This window comes from Dermacentor silvarum, chromosome 4 (assembly GCF_013339745.2).
Source record: "Dermacentor silvarum isolate Dsil-2018 chromosome 4, BIME_Dsil_1.4, whole genome shotgun sequence".
Classification (NCBI taxonomy): Eukaryota; Metazoa; Arthropoda; class Arachnida; order Ixodida; family Ixodidae; genus Dermacentor; species Dermacentor silvarum.
Genome location: NC_051157.2, coordinates 28,359,969 through 28,379,582, shown reverse-complemented (window position 1 = coordinate 28,379,582; position 19,614 = coordinate 28,359,969). Strand labels below are relative to the sequence as shown.

Sequence of the window (19,614 nt, the reverse complement as noted above, 5' to 3'; positions counted from 1 at the left end):
GTTGGGAAGCTGAACGCGGACCTGGATTGCTCGTTCGGCTCGTTCGCGGCGACCAGCGCTGGCGTAGGTGTCTAGTAGCGGACGGCGGAACTCACGCTACGAGGTCAATTGCTCCTTGCGGTTTTCGAACCATGTAAGCGCGCTGTCCTCCAGGCAAAAGTAGACAATTCCAAGTTTAGTTGCGTCGCCCCATTCGTTGTTGTTGTTGTTGTTGCCTCAAAACATGGCTCGTACCCACAGGGGGGATTGGCCATTCGTTGAATTTGGCCACGCGCTCGAAGTCGGCCATCCAGTCTTCGACGTCTTCGAAGATATTGCCATGGAATGACTTTGGAACCCCTGTATTCCGAAGTGTGTATCGGTTCGTCATTGCGGCGCTTTCCATACCGGTTGAGGTGGTCTGAAGCGCTGCGGGGTCTTCAGGAGGCAGTCCCCGGACCGTGCGGCTGGCCCGATGAACGGGAGTATCGATTGACAGTGGGCTAGTGGTTCCACTGCCAGAAGGGGTCTGCGACATGGGTGAGGAATACCCAGCACCTCCACCACTTTTTCACGTGCCTTGAGAGAGAACGGGCTACGCGAAGTTTTTTGAGGGTAGCAGGCTCCTGAAAAACACGGCGCTGGGAGCTGGCTATCGAGCGGGCGGAGATGATGATGATGATGATTGCCTCACACTTTGGAGAAGCATGCGCACTTCTTTCTTCTTTTCCGTGCCTGCCTCTTAGCATTGTACCCACTACTGCAGGTGGCAATATAAATGAAGCATGCAGTGAGATCAGCGAAAACACGTTTTCTTGGTAGATCTTGACCATGCCCCTATAATGACTGCTGATGCCACGGAATAGCCAACTTGTTTCTTGAATGTATGCGAAGGGGGCATGACAAATATGGGGAGCTTCGCCAAGATCGCCGCCTTTTATCCGGCATTACCAAATTGCTTATGCTGTTCTTTTTCCTTCTAGAATGCACAACAAGATTCGGAGCAATGATGAAGCCGCTATATTGGTTGTCATTGATTATCGGAGATTACTCGTTCGATCCCCTCAATGCCCAGACCATGGCGGTTATCAACATAAGAAAGAATAACCCCTCAGTAAGTTTGAATTTTCTGCCTCTTGCGGTCGGTACGGGATGGATGGAATACACAACCATGCATCTGCATAAATGCTGTATTTTACTTTTTAATAATTTTGTTATGTTGCTGCGATGGCAATATCCTTTATTGTATGTAAAGAAACTTGCGTTTGCGCTGATGGATTTCTGAAGCTGCGGATGTTGACGTGTTTGACGGTCTCCAAGTATAAACTCTCGTCAATTTTTATTCGAATGCCACTAATGTGATCATATAGCGGTCGATTGAAATGTCATTACGTCTGCTTCTCGAATGGCTATACATATCTCGAAAAAAAAAAACACTGAAACACAGGCTGCGGATTTTGTCTTGAAATAAGTCTAATCTTACTCCGGTGGGAAGTTTTGTTGTACATTGAACGTATAAAAAGCAGTCCAAGAAGCGTTAACCGCAAGAATTAGCGCAAGCGCGTTGCGTTGCGAGAGAATCCGCGCGTTGTTCAGTGCTGCTGGCTATTTTCACACAGTACCACATGTCTATCTGTAATGTTACAGCCAGTACATGGGATGTTGTAGATAAAACTTATGACATGATCATTGTTTGTGCGGAAACTGGCTGCTCTGTAGAGATGAAGGCCGTGCGGGTCTATCGTTTGAATGTTCAGTTGTTCTCGCGGTGTTCATAGGTGCATTGTCTATGCAATGTCAATGCGTAAAACTGGTAACTGGCCATTTAAGGACACTAGAATATCGCAAGTGAGTAGCGATACATTCACAAAACGAAAAACACAGACATGATACCTTTGACAGCGCTATTTACAGGCAAGTAATGTGAGCTAGGACGTTTTCTCGGCCAACTTGTTCCAGAAAAAAAAAGTCAATTGCGCAGTGGAAGTAGTTTGGCAGCCATAATGAGAAGTTCGTTTGCGCACCGGCTTCAATATCTTTAATATGCAGTATATGCAAACTCGACTAAATTTCTGCTCAAGGATAACAGTGGGGTGAAAAAAAAAGATATATAAAGCACCTGTAACACAGCTTATATTCTATAGCAAGAGCATTATTCAGAACACGCAAATACAAGGACAGCAAAAGCGAGCGCATAACTTCAGTACTCTAAACAGCGCTCATGTAAGTGCACTCTATCAAAGTATTTTTAATATAAATGAAATATTTATTGGGCGCATAACTTTGGACCTGTTCTTGTATTAGCAGTTACATGCGTTTTTTGTTTGTTTGTTTTTTGCATTACACAACAGCTTCGCAGACCCGACATCTTGCAAAACCTTCTTGACGTCGAGTATACTGAAGAGAACGAAAACGAAGTCGCGGGTGCCAATACAGCCAAAGGTAATGCCTGTTCAATCTTTGACCTCACAAGTTTTTTTTAAGTTCTCTAATCGCATGCAGGATTTGCTACCTTAGACTAACAGACATGCAGAGAAAATCAGAAAGATTATTGTCGACTTCTTGATGAACGAGATCTGAGACGGTAAATTCAGCGTCTTGGCCTATCACTGCTGATTACTGGAGGATTAAACGGTATGGGTAGTTGAATAAAGGACGTTGAGGGGGCAATTCAGTGGGGAGCGCATGATGACGTGCGTGGCTGTCTCGTTGATAATCGAACACAAAAGTGACACAAGTTACGACATGGTGTCAGAAGTGTCAAATGCAAGCGGAGCGAAAAGAAAAGACCGCAGTTGAAGAAGAGAGCACGCTGAAGGAGATTTCACCGGCTGACGGCGAAATCAAGAGACACTAGTGGACGCGTTAGGGTGGACCACATGGTGGCCATGTAGAAGCCCAGCCAAACGTGCGCCGGTCTCGCGCCATCGGTATAGCCGGAATCACAAGGGCAGGTGAACGCGTAATCCAATGCGTCTAGAAGGCGTCCAAGAGAAACAGACGAGGATTTACCCTTGAGCCTGAACAACGAACGCCACGAGAACCGCAGCGACAACGGTTAAGAAGAGATCACAACAGCGACAGGTAGTCTCCTGCAGACGCAACCGAACACCGGGTTCGCGCCAGCAGCACCGTTGGACTTCCAGAGACCAGAAGAGTAGACAACATGGCGGCAACGCTTCATGCGATACAGGCGAGTTTCATGTTTGGTAGAGCAAGATGGAGCACATCAAGTAGACGCTCTTGATTTATTTTCTCGGGGGAGACGCGTAGGATATTCTAGCAGCGTCGACGCTAACCAAGGAAGAGCAGGAAGACTTTAAGTGATTGACATGCTAGAAAATCATTTCATCGGTGAAAGAAATATCATATATGAAAGAGCAAGATTCAATCAGAGGCGACAAAAACCTGGATAGATAGTGGAAGCGTTTGTAACTGCTTTGCACAGGCTGGTGTCCCACTGTGGGTACGGAGCACTAAAGCATGAAATGATCCATGACAGGCTAGTTGTGGGCTTACAGAATGCAAAGTTGTCTGAAACGTTGCAAGCTATACAGATCTCACTTTAGAGAAGGCTGTACAAAAAATGCACGATAGACAGAAGTGGTCCGCAAGCAACAAAATATTGTGAGACAGGAAACCGGAGCAAGGTCTGTTGATGTCGTGCGACGACTGAGTAGTGGAACTCCTCAAAAGCCGAACAAGCAAAAGTGGTCACCAAAGCAGAGGAAAATGCAGCATGACTGGGGCAGATGTGGTGAACATGAGCACCATGACAAAACCAGTTGCCCAGCATCGAAGACGAATTGCCATTCTTGTGGGGAAAAAGGGGCACTGAAGGAAAATGTGCTGAACTAAAACACTCGGAGAAGTAGAAGAAGAGGCAACCCCCACGCAGATGTGGACTTTCCGAGGCCTGCGTTGGAACAAAAGGGCAGAGGTGTGGAGAAAGGTAATCGACATCGACGGAGAACAGATGAGCTTCAAGATAGACACGGAAGCAGATGTAAACGTAGTGCCACCGGGAATAGTGACTACTTTATTAACTGTTACTCCAACCACGATAAAACTGTACGGCACCGGGGGAGAGCGCTAGAAGTACTAGGTAAGCTAACCACCGTGCTTAGTTATGGCGAAAACAGCTTCCGTGATGAGCTGTATGTAGTGAAAGGCCTTGACGAGGCTCTCCTTGGACGTCGAGAAAGTTTAGGATTGAAGCTTATGCAAGCTCTACAGCCGGTCACGAAAGATCGACGCGAGAAGTACAAAGTGAAGTTCCCTCAACTATTCACTGGTCTTGGAGAAATGCAAGGAGAATACCAGATCAAATTCAATACATGCAGAGGCCAGTCCAGTATTCGCCAGTACTTCCCGCACAGTACCCTTCGCATTGCTTGGTAAGGTCGAGGCCCAGCTGAAAGACATGGAGGGGAAAGGCATTATCCGAAAAGTGGAAGAGCCAACTCCGTGGTGCTCAGCGATGGTAGTAGTTCCCAAATTGGATGGCGAAGTTGGAATTTGTGTAGATCTGACTAACCTCAACAAGGAGGAGCGTCCCGCTGCAGTCGTTTGACTTTGAGGCCCTCACCTGTATACTACTAACAACCAACTATGTATCTTGTATGAATAATAAACAGAAACTAAAAAAAAAACGCCGTCGAAAGGGAGAAACTGATAACTTCCTTCACTAGCAGAAACATTAGGAAGACTGTCAGGAGCCATGTTCTTTTCAAAACTGGATGCAAGGGCCGGATTTTGCCAGGTTAAACTCTCTGAAGATTCACAATTGCTTAAAACATTCATAACCCAATTTGGAAGGTATTACTTTCAAAGGTTGTCTCTTGTAATATCATCAGCGCCTGAACACTTCCAAAGGAGGATGACTCAGATTCTGGAAGGCATACCGGGAGTTGTGTGTCACATGGATGACATTTTGGACACCGGAGCTACACTTCCAGAACATTACAGGCGGCTGGAGGAAGTTTTATCAAGGCTGAAAGCCCCACGGGTGACATTTAATGTAACAATTGCAGTTTCCAAAAACTTCAGTGAAGTTCTTGGGTCACATCTTGAGTGAAAGCAGGATTCAACCAAATCTAGGAAGAGTGAAAGCAATAGTAGATTTTCCCGTACCATGCACACTAACAGAGGTGCGTCAGTTTATTGGCATGGCAAACCAAGTGGGAAACTTTATACTGAACATGTCCGACAAGATGAGACACCTCAGAGAATTCCTCAGAAAAGACATAGATTGGAGGTGGGATGTGCAACAACAGCAGGCATTCGACCAGGTGAAGAAAGCCATCCAAGAAGCAGCAGTACTCCCTGTGTATCACCCCAAAAGCCGCTGATAGTCTCTGCAGATACCTCTTCGTACGGTATGTGAACTCTTTGAGTAGTTACTTATAGGGACGAAGTTTCATGTACAAACTGACCATATACCTCTGATTCCACTGCTAGGAGATGGAGACCAAGACAAGATCCCAGCAAGAATTCAGAGATTCAAGCTCAGACTAGTGCGTTCTGCCTATTCCATTGAACATGTTCCTGGGAAGGAGATGTGGACTGCAGACGCACTCTCCAGATTCCCAGTAGAACCTGCAGAGTGCATGGAAGAGGAAGTTGAGGCATATGTTCAGGTAGCGACAGGATTGCTACCAGCATCAAGCAAATGCCTAAAAGAATGAGAGAGTACACAGAGGGACGATCCGGTGTGTCGACAAATAATGGAATATTGCACTAAAAGCTGGCCAAGCAAGAACAGAATTCCTCCTGAGATAGCCTCGTACTGCAAATGCAGAGCCACCCTCAGAGTGAAAGAGGAAAAAAAAAGAACGGCAAAGCTTGCACTAGAGCGCGCAAAGCTAAGTGATAACCTAACAGATACCCGGCATAACCAAGCTCAACTCAGGCATAGCCAAGGCCGAACCTAGCTGCTACCAAGTTCAGCCTAGATACAACCAAGTTCAACCTCGACATAGCCAAGTTCAACCTAGCTACTACCAGGAGACGAAATCGATCGGCCAGCTTCGTTGTGACTCGACCTTTGCGCGGCCTAGTGCAAGCTTTGCCTCCCCATTACGGCGACAGAAGAGGAGTGAAATTGCACACTCGGATGATTAGCTGCCACGCAGCCAACTGTGGAAGAAGTGGCACAGCGGAGCAGTGGCACGAGGGCGTGCCGAGCACGAGTTCGAGCGCTACCGAGGGGCGTTAACGAGCTAGCTGCAGAAGAAGACGACGACGCTCGAGCCAATGCTGATATGACAATTTCGTGAAACGCGCACTTTTTACGGCTGGCTTAAACAGCTGCGCTGTAAATATGCTGGTAAAAGACAACATGTAGGTTATCCCAAAACCTCGCTAGAAGAAAGTGCTTTGCCAACTGCACGCGGAACATCAAGGAGTGTCAGAGTAGACAAAGGGCAAAAATGTCAGTAGGGAGGCCCGGGCTAAGTGCTCAAATTAAAAAAAAAATTGTTGCAAACTGCCCTACCTGCATTTAAGAACGGAATCCGAGAGTAGAGCCCATGGTAGAGTCAGAGCTGCCAGATTACCCGTGGTAGAAAGTTGCTGCTGACTTGTTTTAACTGAGAGAAAAGCAGTATTTAGTCGTTGTAGACTATTACTTCCGATATCTCGAAGCCTGTCATCTACGTGAGACCACTACGGAAAGAGTGATAGCTCTGTTGAAGTAACTGTTTGGCCGTAATGGAATGCCAGAGACGTTTAGGTCAGACAACGGACTTCAATTCACGTCCGGGAAGTTCGTCAACTTCACGAAGGAGTACCAAATAAAGCATGTCAAGAGCAGTCCGCACTATACCAAGAGCAACGGTGAAGCAGAAAGGATGGTGAAAACTGCCACAGACGTCCTCAGGAAAGCGGAAGACCCAAGTTTAGCCCTACTCATGTAAAGGTTGACTCCTGGATGTTGTTGATATACTTCAGCGCAGCTTTTAATGGTGAAGACAGCTTAGGACGACTTTACATACCCTGCCATCTCAGCTAACTCCTAAGTCGCCGAACCATGAGTAATGCCGCAGAAGAGATAAAGAAGAGAAGCGCAAGCCAGCCCTAAGTTCCTTTCAGCGGCACCACGCTGCCACTCAAGGCATCTCCCGAAGCTATCAAATATTAATAAAAAATTTATTATATTTTAACCAATGTGTACGCTCATATGCTAACAGGGTGATATAAATGACGAAAATAAGTGCTGACGGCCACAGAGTTTCACACCTTATGGCGATGGCGACTATTGACAATGCGACCACAGCAGCGATGGCCCCCAAACTCCACCAGCTACATGCTGTACAGGACGTTTGCGATCCTGCGACGCGTGTATGGAAACGGCTGTGACGGCAGGGAAACGTGTCATGTGACGCGGGTGATGGGGTTAGGGTGAGGAGGTGCGGGCGCGGGATAAGACGGCGGCTGCTGACTCCAGACGAACACCGATTTATCTAGTGCAGCCGCTACCGCTGCACCCCAAAACGACTATTCACCGTAAAATGCCGAACGTCATCAACAACGATGTAATGGGCACACTGCACACTGGGCAGACTGAGCGCTACTTGACCCGCATATACCGCTATATATGACCCACATATATTCTCATCCTGTTGCATGAGAATACGTCCACCGACAATGAAGACGCGATCTAGATGTATTGCGCAGGGATAGGCTTTTCGTTGCACACGGCTTTATCGGTTACCCACAAAATGCAGTATATTTTATTGCAAGTCAGATCCACTGGTTTACTTCATTCTTCGCTTTATCGCTCGGAAATTCATGTGTGCAGCTAATTTGGAGGCCCGTTTTTTTTTTTTTGACAGGTACCGTAAAGTCCAGGGTGCTAACCAATGAAGAAGTATTAATCACTGCTTCATCACTATTCATAGCTGGGTAAGAACTCTATGTGTCGTTATGTGAAGCCGGATTCTTTAGAAAACATTGTATATACAACAAAGGGAACATGTACTAGTCAGAGAGTAGAGAGTTTTAGTCATGGCAGACTTAGGATGCCTTCGTACTGTACTGCACCTTGCCGCAAGGTAAATTATTCCATCGGCACATTGAAGCAGGTGCAAGGCAGCGTATTGTATCACTATAATATCGGTTGGTAATACCAACGATAATATGGAGCAACAAGGTTTTCAGTGTGTTGATTTTTATGGAGCTCGCTGCTGGTGCAAAGGCACTTGGCTGGCCATTGCATTTCTCAGGTGTTTAGCTCATGCAAACCACTTCGTGGAAGAAGAATTGCGAACCCCAATTTAGAACACACTTGGATCAATAAAATGTACCACAAGATTGTCAGTCATAAATGTGTTAGCCTTCTATAAAAGTGGCATAGTTAAAGAAACAGGGGGCATTTGCCCGAGCATTGACAGCAGCTTTAGTAATAATTTGAATATTTATGAAAACTAACTACCAGACGCGGGTTAGATTAAAAAAAAGAATTACGTTGCCAAATGAAAATACACACATTGTAATAAATGTATACAGGTGAGAATAGGGAAGAAAACAAGCGTTTTTACTAATGTAGGGGATGTGAACATTTCAACGTTATATACAAACCCTTTGGTTTTCCTGACTGGCCAGCGTTTGGGCGCCGGTCACTTATGACAGAGGCCGTTGTGATGACGAGATGCCTGCTGTGAATGGCATTTGCGTAAGAAAAGTTATGTAAATGAAAACTCTGTCCATTTTTTTGAAGCAATTTATGGAGAATTAATCTGAATATGGCAAATCAGTTCTGCGGAAGCCCTCAATGTAGAGGAAAGTACGCGATAGGGAAAAAAGTGTCGTCAGGCTTATTCTGCTGCAAAATGCGTTCTCTAAATTGTTTCACGATTTTTGCAACTTGAGATAATTAGCCGATTCCCATTTGCAACCGGAATGCTTCATTGCGCACTGAATATCATTTCACATATACTATAAAAGTAAAGAAACCGTTTTTCCATGCTCACGTAATAGAAGCTGTTCAGTGAAAGCAAATTGATGAGAGCTAGGGGTTGCAGTTTGTTCTGTGTGCAAAATGATTGCACGTAATATATCTATGAATAAGGATGCATGTATTCGATTCTGCCATTCTGATGTGAATACAGTTTCGAGACAACAGCAACGGCACTGAGTTACCTGATATACGCCCTTGCCAAGCATCAGGATGTACAAGAAAAGGTTCGAAAGGAAGTGATCGATGCCGTCGGCACCAACGTAAGTAACTAAAACGGTGCAAATGCACTAGTGCAAACGATTGCTGCTCCCAGTTCTTAGCTTCAAAGGAGGTTATATGAGCGTCGTTTGTGACATCAATGAAATACTTTGAAAATACGTGTTAGATCGCGGACTACCAAGCAGTGGAAGGTCCACGATACCAATTTGATAACAGCGCATTAGAATTTTTAAATGTGCTCATTCATCTAACTATGGATGAAATAATAGATGCATATCGATAAATTGCATACTTTTAGGGCCAAAATCGTAAAATACCAGTTCTCAATGCAGAGAACTTTGCCAGCTAATGAAGCTACCTCGAAATATGTCCCTTTGTTCAAGTGCGACTGATCTGCGTGTAATGAGTGAAGACACCTTGATGTTGGCTAAAACGCAGTTCATGTATACAAGAAATTGTTTGCAAGGAGGGGGTCGATTAAAGTATCAAAACATTTCTTGCCGGTCCCCCAATGTGCCATATGACTGAGATAAATGTGACTAAGCCGCATCTCTGTGACAACGCTGGATAGAGTGTAATGCTTACTTTTGCGTCGCCGTCGCCGTCGGCGTCGCCGTCGCCGTGAGGTTCCGTATGACGTCAATGGAGATGAAATCGTGGCCGCGCGCCGCCGAACGCTGTATGTGCGAGTGAAAGGGCGCGAGGGACGCGCTCTTTCACGGGGAGTGAACGCACGGCGGAGAACAAACGCGCGTTCTGCGCCGTGCTTCCTTAAGGGCTGCAGAAGTAGGCGTCTCTTTCCTCCTTTACAATCACCATATATGTAGAGCAAACGCGCCTTCTTCCGATGCGCGAGAGGCCGTGGGGGAGGGGGGGAAGGGGGAGGGAAGGGAGGCGACGTTTAGCTGCGGCACCAAGTGCCTATTTATATCAGAGGCTCCGGCAACAGTCACCAACGCCGCACGCATTTTGAGCGAACGCGGGCAAAATGCCGACGGCGTCGACAACAGTTCGGCGCGTTGCCGGTGCTGCTGCATGTCCAAGTTTATACAGCTGATAAAGCTAATATCATTACTCCGTATATCTCTCTACAAATTTGCTATCGCAATTGATGCTTCACCTTTCAGGTGAAACTGCGACAACTTTTTTTCGCCGAACCTATGCATTACAAACCATGAAATGTCCTTTAACGTTTTCATCAGGGAGAGCTGGACTACGAAACAGTCACGAAGAAGCTGAAGTACATGGGATCAGTGGTGGACGAGACACTGCGCTTGTATCCACCGGGACTATCGTAAGTGCGCTGATAAGGTGGTATAAAGATTTCCTGAATAGCAACCGTTCGTTAGAAGTACCTTTAAGAACTAGAGAAAAGTTTTTTTTTTATTTGCAACTCCTAATGTAAAGAAAGTCAGATGTCATCATCATCATCATCATTATTAGCCTATTTTCATGCCCACTGCAGGACGAAGGTCTCTGCCTGCGATCTCCACTTACCCCTGTCTCGCGCTTGCTGATTCCAACTTGCACCTGGAAATTCTTGATTTCAACACCCCACCTAATTTTCTGCCCTCCTCGACTCCACTTTCCCTACCCTTGACACCCATTCTGTAGCCCTAATAGCCCACCGAATATCTGCCGTACACGTTACATAGCCTGCCCAGCTCTACTTTTTTCTCTTAATGTCAACTAGAATATCGGTTAACAGCGTTTGGTCTCTCATCTACCGCGCTCTCTTCCTGTCTCTTAACGTTAAGCCTAATGTTTTATTGCGATAGCAGTTATATGGACACTTCAACCGGATTTCTGCCATCGGCGTCGCCGTCGCCGTCGTCGTCGCCGTCGCCGTGAGGTTCCCTATAGATAAAATCTTCGCCGCGCGCCGTATGCCCGAGCGGAAGCGTGCGGGGACGCGCGCTATCACGGAGAGCGAACGCACTCAATCTCCCACGCGCAAGCAAGGAAGCGGGAAGCCAGCGCCGGAGGGAGCGGGGGGGGGGGGGCGCACTTCTACTCTGCCAACAAACGCGCTCGTCGCTCGCCCGCACCGTCTCTTATCTCCACACGGCTCTGACCTTTATGCGCCGTGCATTCGCCGCTCAGTTTCCGTTGAAGCGATAGACCGCACGCACGTACCTTCGCCCGCTGCGGCGTATGCGCTTGCTGCCAGCGTTTTGACAGTCGTTGTCTGCAGTCATTCAGTGTGATCTATTCATGTTTGTTTGTGCGCGCTCACACCACGCTTGTTCATTCAGTTAGTAATAGTCAGGCCACATTTTCCAACGCACGCTACACATGCAATGCTGCCCGGATCGGCAGTGCAGCGCTACAGGTGTGTCCCTTCGCACGCGCTGCCCACGGGAAGCGCTTCTCATCAACATCACCGTTTCACACGCGCCTTCTCGTGGTCATCGAGTCTCTCTTCATGTCGGTCTACTTACGCCGCAGCACACCTGCTTACTTAATCAGCTCATGTTTACTACAATTCATATTGCTACCAAAGCAGCTCACCTTACTTTGTATGACATTGCTGTGTTGCTATCGCATTCATTGCTTCGCCCTTAGGGCGAAACTGTGAACTTTTTTCGTTGCATCACTCTTTGCACGGTCTTTTAACTTGTTCTCCAGCTTCTTTGTTGACCCACACGTTTCTGCCCTCTATGTTAGCACCGCTAGAATACAAGTATTGTACACTTTTCTATTCCACGACAGTGCTAAGCTTCCAGTCAGAATTTGGTAATTCCAGCCGTATGCACTTTAACGTAAATGCGGTAAAATGTGTATGTAGAAAAACGAAAAAAAAAAAAACTTGTAAAATAACAGCGTATTTGCCATAATAATACACGAGGTTTAAGATACTAAAACGACGCACTGGTGATACACGCCATCGCTCCGCGGATAATTCTGGCTACGTGTCTTTTTTTAGCCTGTACCTTTCAAATTCAATAGCAAATTCGCTTTCCACCACCATCCAATTGGTTATGACTGCGTCGCCCGGGAGTCAAGCTCATGACACTGCAGGCAGCAGGAAAACGCCATTGCCACTGAGCGACAGGGGTGTGCGAATATTTGAAATATGGAGTACAAATCAATTAGGTTTTCGCTAATCGATTCTTATTCAATTCGGTTTTTACTATTCAAAGTTGCCGTATGTTCGTTTTATTTCTAATACTGTAAGGGACAGCAACAGCTGTTGCATTGAGAAATATTGATGGAAGTAGTGACTATTCCCTTGAGTATTCCGAATGATATTGCTAAAAGACAACTGCGGTGGTTACGCCGACAAACCGGTTACTTAAAGAACGCACGGATGTATTTTCTGCAGAAGCTTCCAGTGTTCAAAAAAGCATGCCTCGCCTGATGCAATCTGCGAAGTTGCTGTCTCGATTTAGGTAAAGCAGTTCATTATTTGGATCATCTCACCTTATATGCGCTCATTTAAAACAACGTGCGGTGCTGTAGCATTGCCCTCAGATCCTTCAATGAGCACTACACTTTACTGCTTCCGTCTGGTTAAGTGTTTTTACTTTGTTTCTTTGCTGTGAGCGAGCTGTCATTGACACGTTGCGCTTGTTTTCTCTATTTCCTGTTTACGAACCTTTATGTTTACCTCACACCCCGGTAAAGGCATTGCATGTATCAAACAACGTAAGTCAGCCACGGACACTTCAGATACATTTAATCTTCGTATAGAAAGTGGGAGCATTCAGTATAAGATTTGGTATCCCCAGGTCGTTTTTCTTGAATATTCGTAATGAACTCGATCGAAAATTTCCTAGTTCCAACACTGTCACTATGGCAGCTCCGTTTGCTGGTCACTACGCAGTTCACTCAGTAGTGCAAAGAAGGTTCATGCACAGACACCGGAGCTCTATTTGCAGAGCTTATAAACGTTCGCAGCCTTGTGCAAGCCACAGTATAAACCGCGCCTATATGATCCTCCCTTTCGTAACTAACCATTTCCATCTTATGATAAATCCATGCCACTTCTTATCTTAAACAATTTATTTCTCTTCGCTTGCGTAAAAGCATGAATAAATTACTATTAGAAAGTGCTCCTCGCCATTTGTTACTGTAATCATAGCAACACAACGCAGCCCCTGTCAAATTTGCAAGCGTTCTCATACCTTCGGTATTTATTGCCTGTGCAAGAAAGCAAGTGACAGGCTAGATCGAACATGGCTAACTTGTGGTTTGTAATAACCTCACGATGTCAAGTTGCGACAGTTGCTATTCACTGGAGGAGAAAGTACGACAGTATATATTTATAGTCTGACTCATCATTTTACGCCTTTCAGGTTTGTTACACGGCAAGCCAAGGAAGATTATGTATACAACGGCATTCTGTTTAAGGCGGGAACGTGTTTCATGGTGCCGCAGTACCAAGTACAGAGGGACCCGCGGTATTGGCCAAATCCACTGGAATTTAAACCCGAAAGGTGACAAATGTTCCTACTGATAATATCCGAGCAGTAGCGCGGACGTACTGTTGAAGGAATGCCAAAAGTATGCGCGAAGCATGTGAAGTCAAGAACGGTATGATGGTGAGGTTCTAGTTGCAGTAATATTCAACATAGGTGTTACTGTTGTAATTATTGAGCTGTAAGACAGCCATACCCATAATTTTGTCGCACGAATTATTATAAAATAAGATTTAGAGACGTACACCAACTCGGTTTTTCTAAACCGTCTTTCACCTCTGTGCACCCAGCACAAACTTGTGTCACATCGGTGGTATTGTGGGTGGTCACTGCAGTGGCACACTCGTTTAAGTTAACATACTGGCTAACAAAACTCGCCGCAGAGACATTATGAATAGCGCGAAGCGACTGCGAACAGTATTCCATTGGTCCCATTCCCCAAGGGTGCGGCGTTTTCATGAAAGTTTGGTTTTAGTTGTGCGAGCAGCCATGTATATACTACAGTGTATGTCACTTGTATGGTGTATTCATCGGTGTATGTCAAAATGTTTAGCAATACATTTGCCATAGATTTAGGCATGTTGTTTATGTTATAAATTTACTTCCTGCAACTCAGGTTCGGAAAGTCGTTGACCAACGTTGCCAACGTTTCCAATAGCATGTAATAAACCAATTAAATCGACCATGACACCAAATTTTCTAGTGTGTATATACACTGTATGTCGAATCGTAAGCGTCTCACATAAAGCTGGAAAAATGTCACCGCATTCAATGCAGTGACATATTTGTAGTTAATTTTTATACCGCTGTTAACCGAAGTGAAGTCCGTGAAAACGAAATAAAATCGCACCCCCAGAAAGGGATCTTTCGGAATAACGGCAGTCAATCCCGAATGCCATGCTTTTTTTTGTACCGCAAGCATTAGGAGCTATTGCAGGAACCAGTAATACGTATCGGTCGCCGTGCGTCGTTTTCTTTTCGCGTGTATGCGTCACGGTGGTCTGGACGAGGCAGGCTTTCGGCGTTCTTTGGTTTATGCGGCTTTTATCCCGTGAGTGAAAGAAGAAAGAATTGCGGACATAATTCAAAGGAGACGCCATTGCTGCGCTGTTGAGGGCCAGTGTATGCTGAGCAAGGCGTCCGATGTGTATCGAACTGCTTCAAAGCACAGGGCACTGAAGTGGCCGGCCCCGCATTTTCCGACTTCACACGATCCAAGTGACATTTCAAATTAAAATTTGGAGTTAAATATGTTACAAACGCTAAGGTTTACTTCTTTTTGTATGAACACATTTAGTCATTTATTCTCAGTTACAGTGATAACCTGAGAATAGTTGGGCGACCATGTCCTGACCTCTTTAACGAAGTCAAGACAATAACAGAAATGCAAGAAGGGTAAAGCTGTTCGCTGTCTCAGTTGATAAGTTTGCTGAATGTTCCCACAGATCTAGGACATTTTTTTTTGTCAGCGCGTGACTTTTCGTGACGATCACACCGCAGACACTCGTCGGACAACGAAGCAGCTCTGAAGAAAACGGCATACACGGCCTTCGGCGTCGGGCCTCGGCAATGCGTAGGGACGAGACTTTCATTGCTGGAAATGCGATACGTTGCGGGCAAGATGCTGCAGAAGTACCGCTTAGAATTGGGCCCGTCTCAGAAGGTAAGAAATAAACCAAGCAACAGAAAGGAAGCACACAAAACTACGACTCTAGTCGGAAGTCCTTGTTGCAACTCACGTCTTAAAAGTGACATGTTTCATTGTGCGTGGCTATACAATGGGCGGTATTTATATATATATCATCATGATTGCCTCCTAATTTCGATTGTAACAAATATTTATGGATCGTCTTATTTTGCGGCTGAGTTTACATTCAATTTGTGGATACTAATGCTTCTGTACCTTAAAACATTAAAGGTGAATCAGATTTTAGAACATGATTGCCTGCAAATTTTATTTGTATTATCATTCTTATGTAGTAGTCATTTACTGACTTAACTGCTGTTACAACGCCACCTTTACCACCTGTAAGAAAAAAAATCAGTAGGACTACTTGCTTTTAGATTCGAGGTAGGTCAGCGCATACGGTACGTGTTTGATGCGCATTTTCAAGGAAGCCAGAGATATTTTGGCTTCCCCGAGTCAAACAGCATTTCGGCTTAAATACAAATACTAGTCGTGAAGTATGCCTACCGACAGACCGTGAAATAAGAGGCTGGGGCAGATCTATAGCTGCAAGAAGTGACCGATTTGGGACGAATACGCAAAATTAAAGATGGGAACAGGATGATAAGGAACAAGACGATTGCAAAATTTGGTTTAAATATGCGTGGTACAAATGTAGAAACAACCTTCTTTTGACTTTTTTTGCCAAGTCCTGAATCATGCCGTGCGTAAAATTCGGATTGACTGATTTCCACAGTTGGTGGAAAGAGGTTGTTGGAGGAAAGAGGCAGATCTCGTGCACTTTTGGCTTCATTCAGTTCTAAGCGAGAAGTTAACTCTGTAACAAAGACAATAGAAAAGAGGCTGCGAAGTTAGTTCTGTGCTTCGCACACAATTCAAATTTGAAGCTATCAGGATATCTACGCGCATCGAACAAGCTATCTTGCCGTGTTCTGGAATAGAAAACCGAATCATACCACAAGAAAAGGAATGTGCAAAATTGTTCATGACGCAAGAGCGAACTTGTTATGCAAAGTATTGAAAACGGCACAAAAGACATGGACGTTACAAGAGCTAGGTCGTCTGCTCTGTAGTAAATATATTCTTCTGTGTTAATATATTCTGCACGGAATCATGGTTAACTCATATACAGACATTAGAGGCCGAACAATGGAGGTAAAGTTACGGACGTAGTTTCTGGTACTACTACATTAGGCTCCGTAAATTTACGAGACGTTTTAATATCGTTGCAGGGCTTGCAGCTGTAACTTAAGCCGTTTCAGGACAACAAATAAGAACTTGTAGAGCGTAAGGACTACACGGCAGAAGCCATCGAAAATGCAGAGACGACTGGCATTTTTAATCTTTTCGTGCTAGGTACATGTCCAGCATGGCTAGCGAACCACTTCACACTAGCGTTGGCATTTGTGACTGCATTGGATTCGCTGATCGCTCAACACAATTTAAGGCAGTGCCAACAAAACTGCCGCTGCAAGCTCATGAGTAGACGACATGAGAAACTACGGTTGCTATTCTGGACATTTGTAAACTGCGCCATATTGCTGAATACTGTAATAGCGACATTATGAGCCAATCAGAGAGGCTGTAGCACACCTCTGGGCCAATATGAGCTAACAACATGACGGAATTCGGCACTGTCCCGAATAGCGCCAGCATAAAGTGGCAGAATTAAGATGTCACGCTAGGACGAAGCCTACTGCATACAACGTCATAATCTGGGTTGCTGATCCGCAAGAACTAACAAAGTTCCTTTTGAATATTCTCCAGGGAACCATGGAGCTTGGGCAGTACGCCATGGTGTCAACACCCGCTAATGGTCCTTGGATCTTGCTGCGTAGTTTGACGAACGAGAACATTGGACGCTAACCTTCGAAGCGAACCATGTGTATAGACAAATAAATACTACGCGGAAAACAATTTGCAAGTCGAATGATTAAGCAACAATAGAACAACTAGAAGAGGCAGTCAGTCTAAGTTTTTACTAGTAACTTATAAATAATACATATTTACTGGGAAATACTAAGTATTTGCCACTTGAACGACTAATGACATAATTTTTGTGCTGCAATGAAATTGTTACCATGAGATGAGGTTTTGGGCAAATAGACGCAGAAACTAAATATGGGTGACGATGCCCCTATAGATATCCCGCATTAGACCACCATGAGGTCATAGCGTTTTAGGTCAATTTGGGTAACTAAAGACTCAATCTAGCAAGTTAAGTTTCGATAAGGTTTTCGTTGCCAGAACGGTCCGAATTAAAGAAAATAGTTTTAATCTTTACTTCTCTTACTTGTCACTTGTATGGCGCTTCCTGAATGGACCACACGGGAATCTGCACTATAAATAACATATAAATAAATAAATAAATAAATAAATAAATAAATAAATAAATAAATAAATAAATAATAAATAAATAAATAAACAAACAAACAAACAAACAAACAAACAAACAAACAAACAAACAAACAAACAAACAAACAAACAAACAAACAAACAAACAAACAAACAACAAACAAACAAACAAACAAACAAACAAACAAACAAACAAACAAACAAACAAACAAATAAATAAATAAATAAATAAATAAATAAATAAATAAATAAATAAATAAATAAATAAATAAATAAATAACAAATAAATAAATAAATAAATAAATAAACTGAGTTCCTCTGAGATAAAGTTTTCCGCTCCGAAATCAAGAAGGGGACGTTTGGAACTCATTTTCTAAGTTTGTATATTCTGCCTTCGTATTCAATATTTTTTCTTGTAAAATGACGGAGAAAGCCATCAACAGAAAATGTCAGTGATACTACAGAAAAAGTGCGAAACAAAAGTCGCAGTTTCACCCAAAAGGCGAAGCATCGAATGCGATAGCAAATTATCAGAGCGAGAGATAAAGGAGAGGCGAAAGGCAGGGATGTTAACTGGAATATAGATATCCAGTTTGCTATCCTGCATGGGGAAGGGGTAAGGGGGACTGCAATATAAAGAAAAAATGCATACGCATTGAAAAAGAGGTACAGCTATACGGAGTAAGGATCACAGTCTTATAGGCCGTATAAACTAGTACACATTCGCTTGCTAACTAAATTAACATACATGGTGTCACGCGCACACAAGAAAACATGAACACATCTCACTCGATGCCAGCGGAAAATCACTATCAGAACGTTGGAGTGAGTAAGCGCGGCTGGAGGAGTGAGCAAATTGACCTTCGTACTCCCTCTCGCTTCAACGCGAACTTGAATAACTTCACACTCAGATGGTGAGCCTCGCTACGAGTGGCGGTAATAGAGGGGCATTGCCGGTATTTATGTCGTCTCTCACATGTGTAGTTTGCACAGAGGATAGTCGCTACTATCGCGATAAAGAAAAACATGGTAGAGCTCTTCATGATGCTTGGACAATAGGTCTGGAGCAATCATGTCTTTATCCAAGGCTGTGATGACACTAGTGGCAAACTACAAAGTTCGGGCAGGGTTGGTCGGACCATCGTCTACTGTAAGAGACGTAGCTTGCTGTTTGTCGGAGGCGCTAAGATAAACTACAGATGTACATCCCTCGTGGCAGTACTTGTGTCTTCACGTCAAAATTGGCCACGTACAGGGAGGCGCAACTAACCGTACCTGATAAAGTGGTATGAGGGGGGGGGGGGGGGGGCGTTACCGAGCGTGAGAAGGACGTCGGCCATTATAGTCGCGATGTATTCACCATCGGACACAGGTGAATGCGGCACGAACTCGACGTAAGTCAATTCTGAATATAGCCAGCCTACGAATTCGGCGGAATTGAGCCTACTTAGCAGCAGCTCAGCGGGATATTAAACAGGTACATATAGGCGTAGAGTACGGGATTAACAGGTTATGAAGGCAGAATGCTTGGAGAGGAAGTCTAGGTCAGGAATAACGTCTTGGGGACAGCGGGCGGAGAGGAGGAAGTAAAGGACAGAGTAGCGATCGACGATGCACACATGGGACGTACCCATTACAATTACGAAAGATGTTCCGCTATCGGCGACACAGACGATGCCCGTTGTGGCGGACGTTATAATTTTAACAGCGATCGAAGCTGTTAAAGTTGGAGTAGAAACGTCTGAAGTCCGCAGAAAACTCCGCGCCGTTACCTAGCAACAGCCAAGCCACAGCTGCGCACCACCTGGCCCAACCTCGCATAGCCGCGCATGCGTCGAAACAGTAGCGATGACGGCACCTCGCGTTGCCTAGTAACCACAGGCGCAGGTGCGCGCTCGCTTCGCCCGACACAGACACGGCCCCGTCGAGCTCCCGCCAGCTGCGCATGCGCCGTGACGTAATCCCGGCGTGTCGTCTGTTGCGTTGTTGCTAGG

At 45.0% G+C, this 19,614-nt stretch overlaps 1 protein-coding gene across 2 annotated transcripts in view; it reads left to right on the top strand.

The window, feature by feature from the left end:
- The window catches only part of LOC119449670 (cytochrome P450 3A14), a 65,105-nt gene extending 47,934 nt beyond the window's left edge, over positions 1-17,171 (top strand). Inside the window, exons 7-14 of one of the 2 annotated variants that reach the window (XM_037712892.2) lie at positions 963-1,093; positions 2,331-2,421; positions 7,815-7,884; positions 9,090-9,198; positions 10,360-10,451; positions 13,456-13,596; positions 15,079-15,241; positions 17,033-17,171. In XM_037712892.2, the coding sequence (XP_037568820.1) occupies positions 963-1,093; positions 2,331-2,421; positions 7,815-7,884; positions 9,090-9,198; positions 10,360-10,451; positions 13,456-13,596; positions 15,079-15,241; positions 17,033-17,131 (896 nt within the window). In that variant the 3' untranslated portion in view covers positions 17,132-17,171. The remainder of the gene's footprint in view (positions 1-962; positions 1,094-2,330; positions 2,422-7,814; positions 7,885-9,089; positions 9,199-10,359; positions 10,452-13,455; positions 13,597-15,078; positions 15,242-17,032) is intronic. The other variant, XM_049665361.1, reaches the window with a different exon arrangement.
- Positions 17,172-19,614: the final 2,443 nt, after the last annotated feature.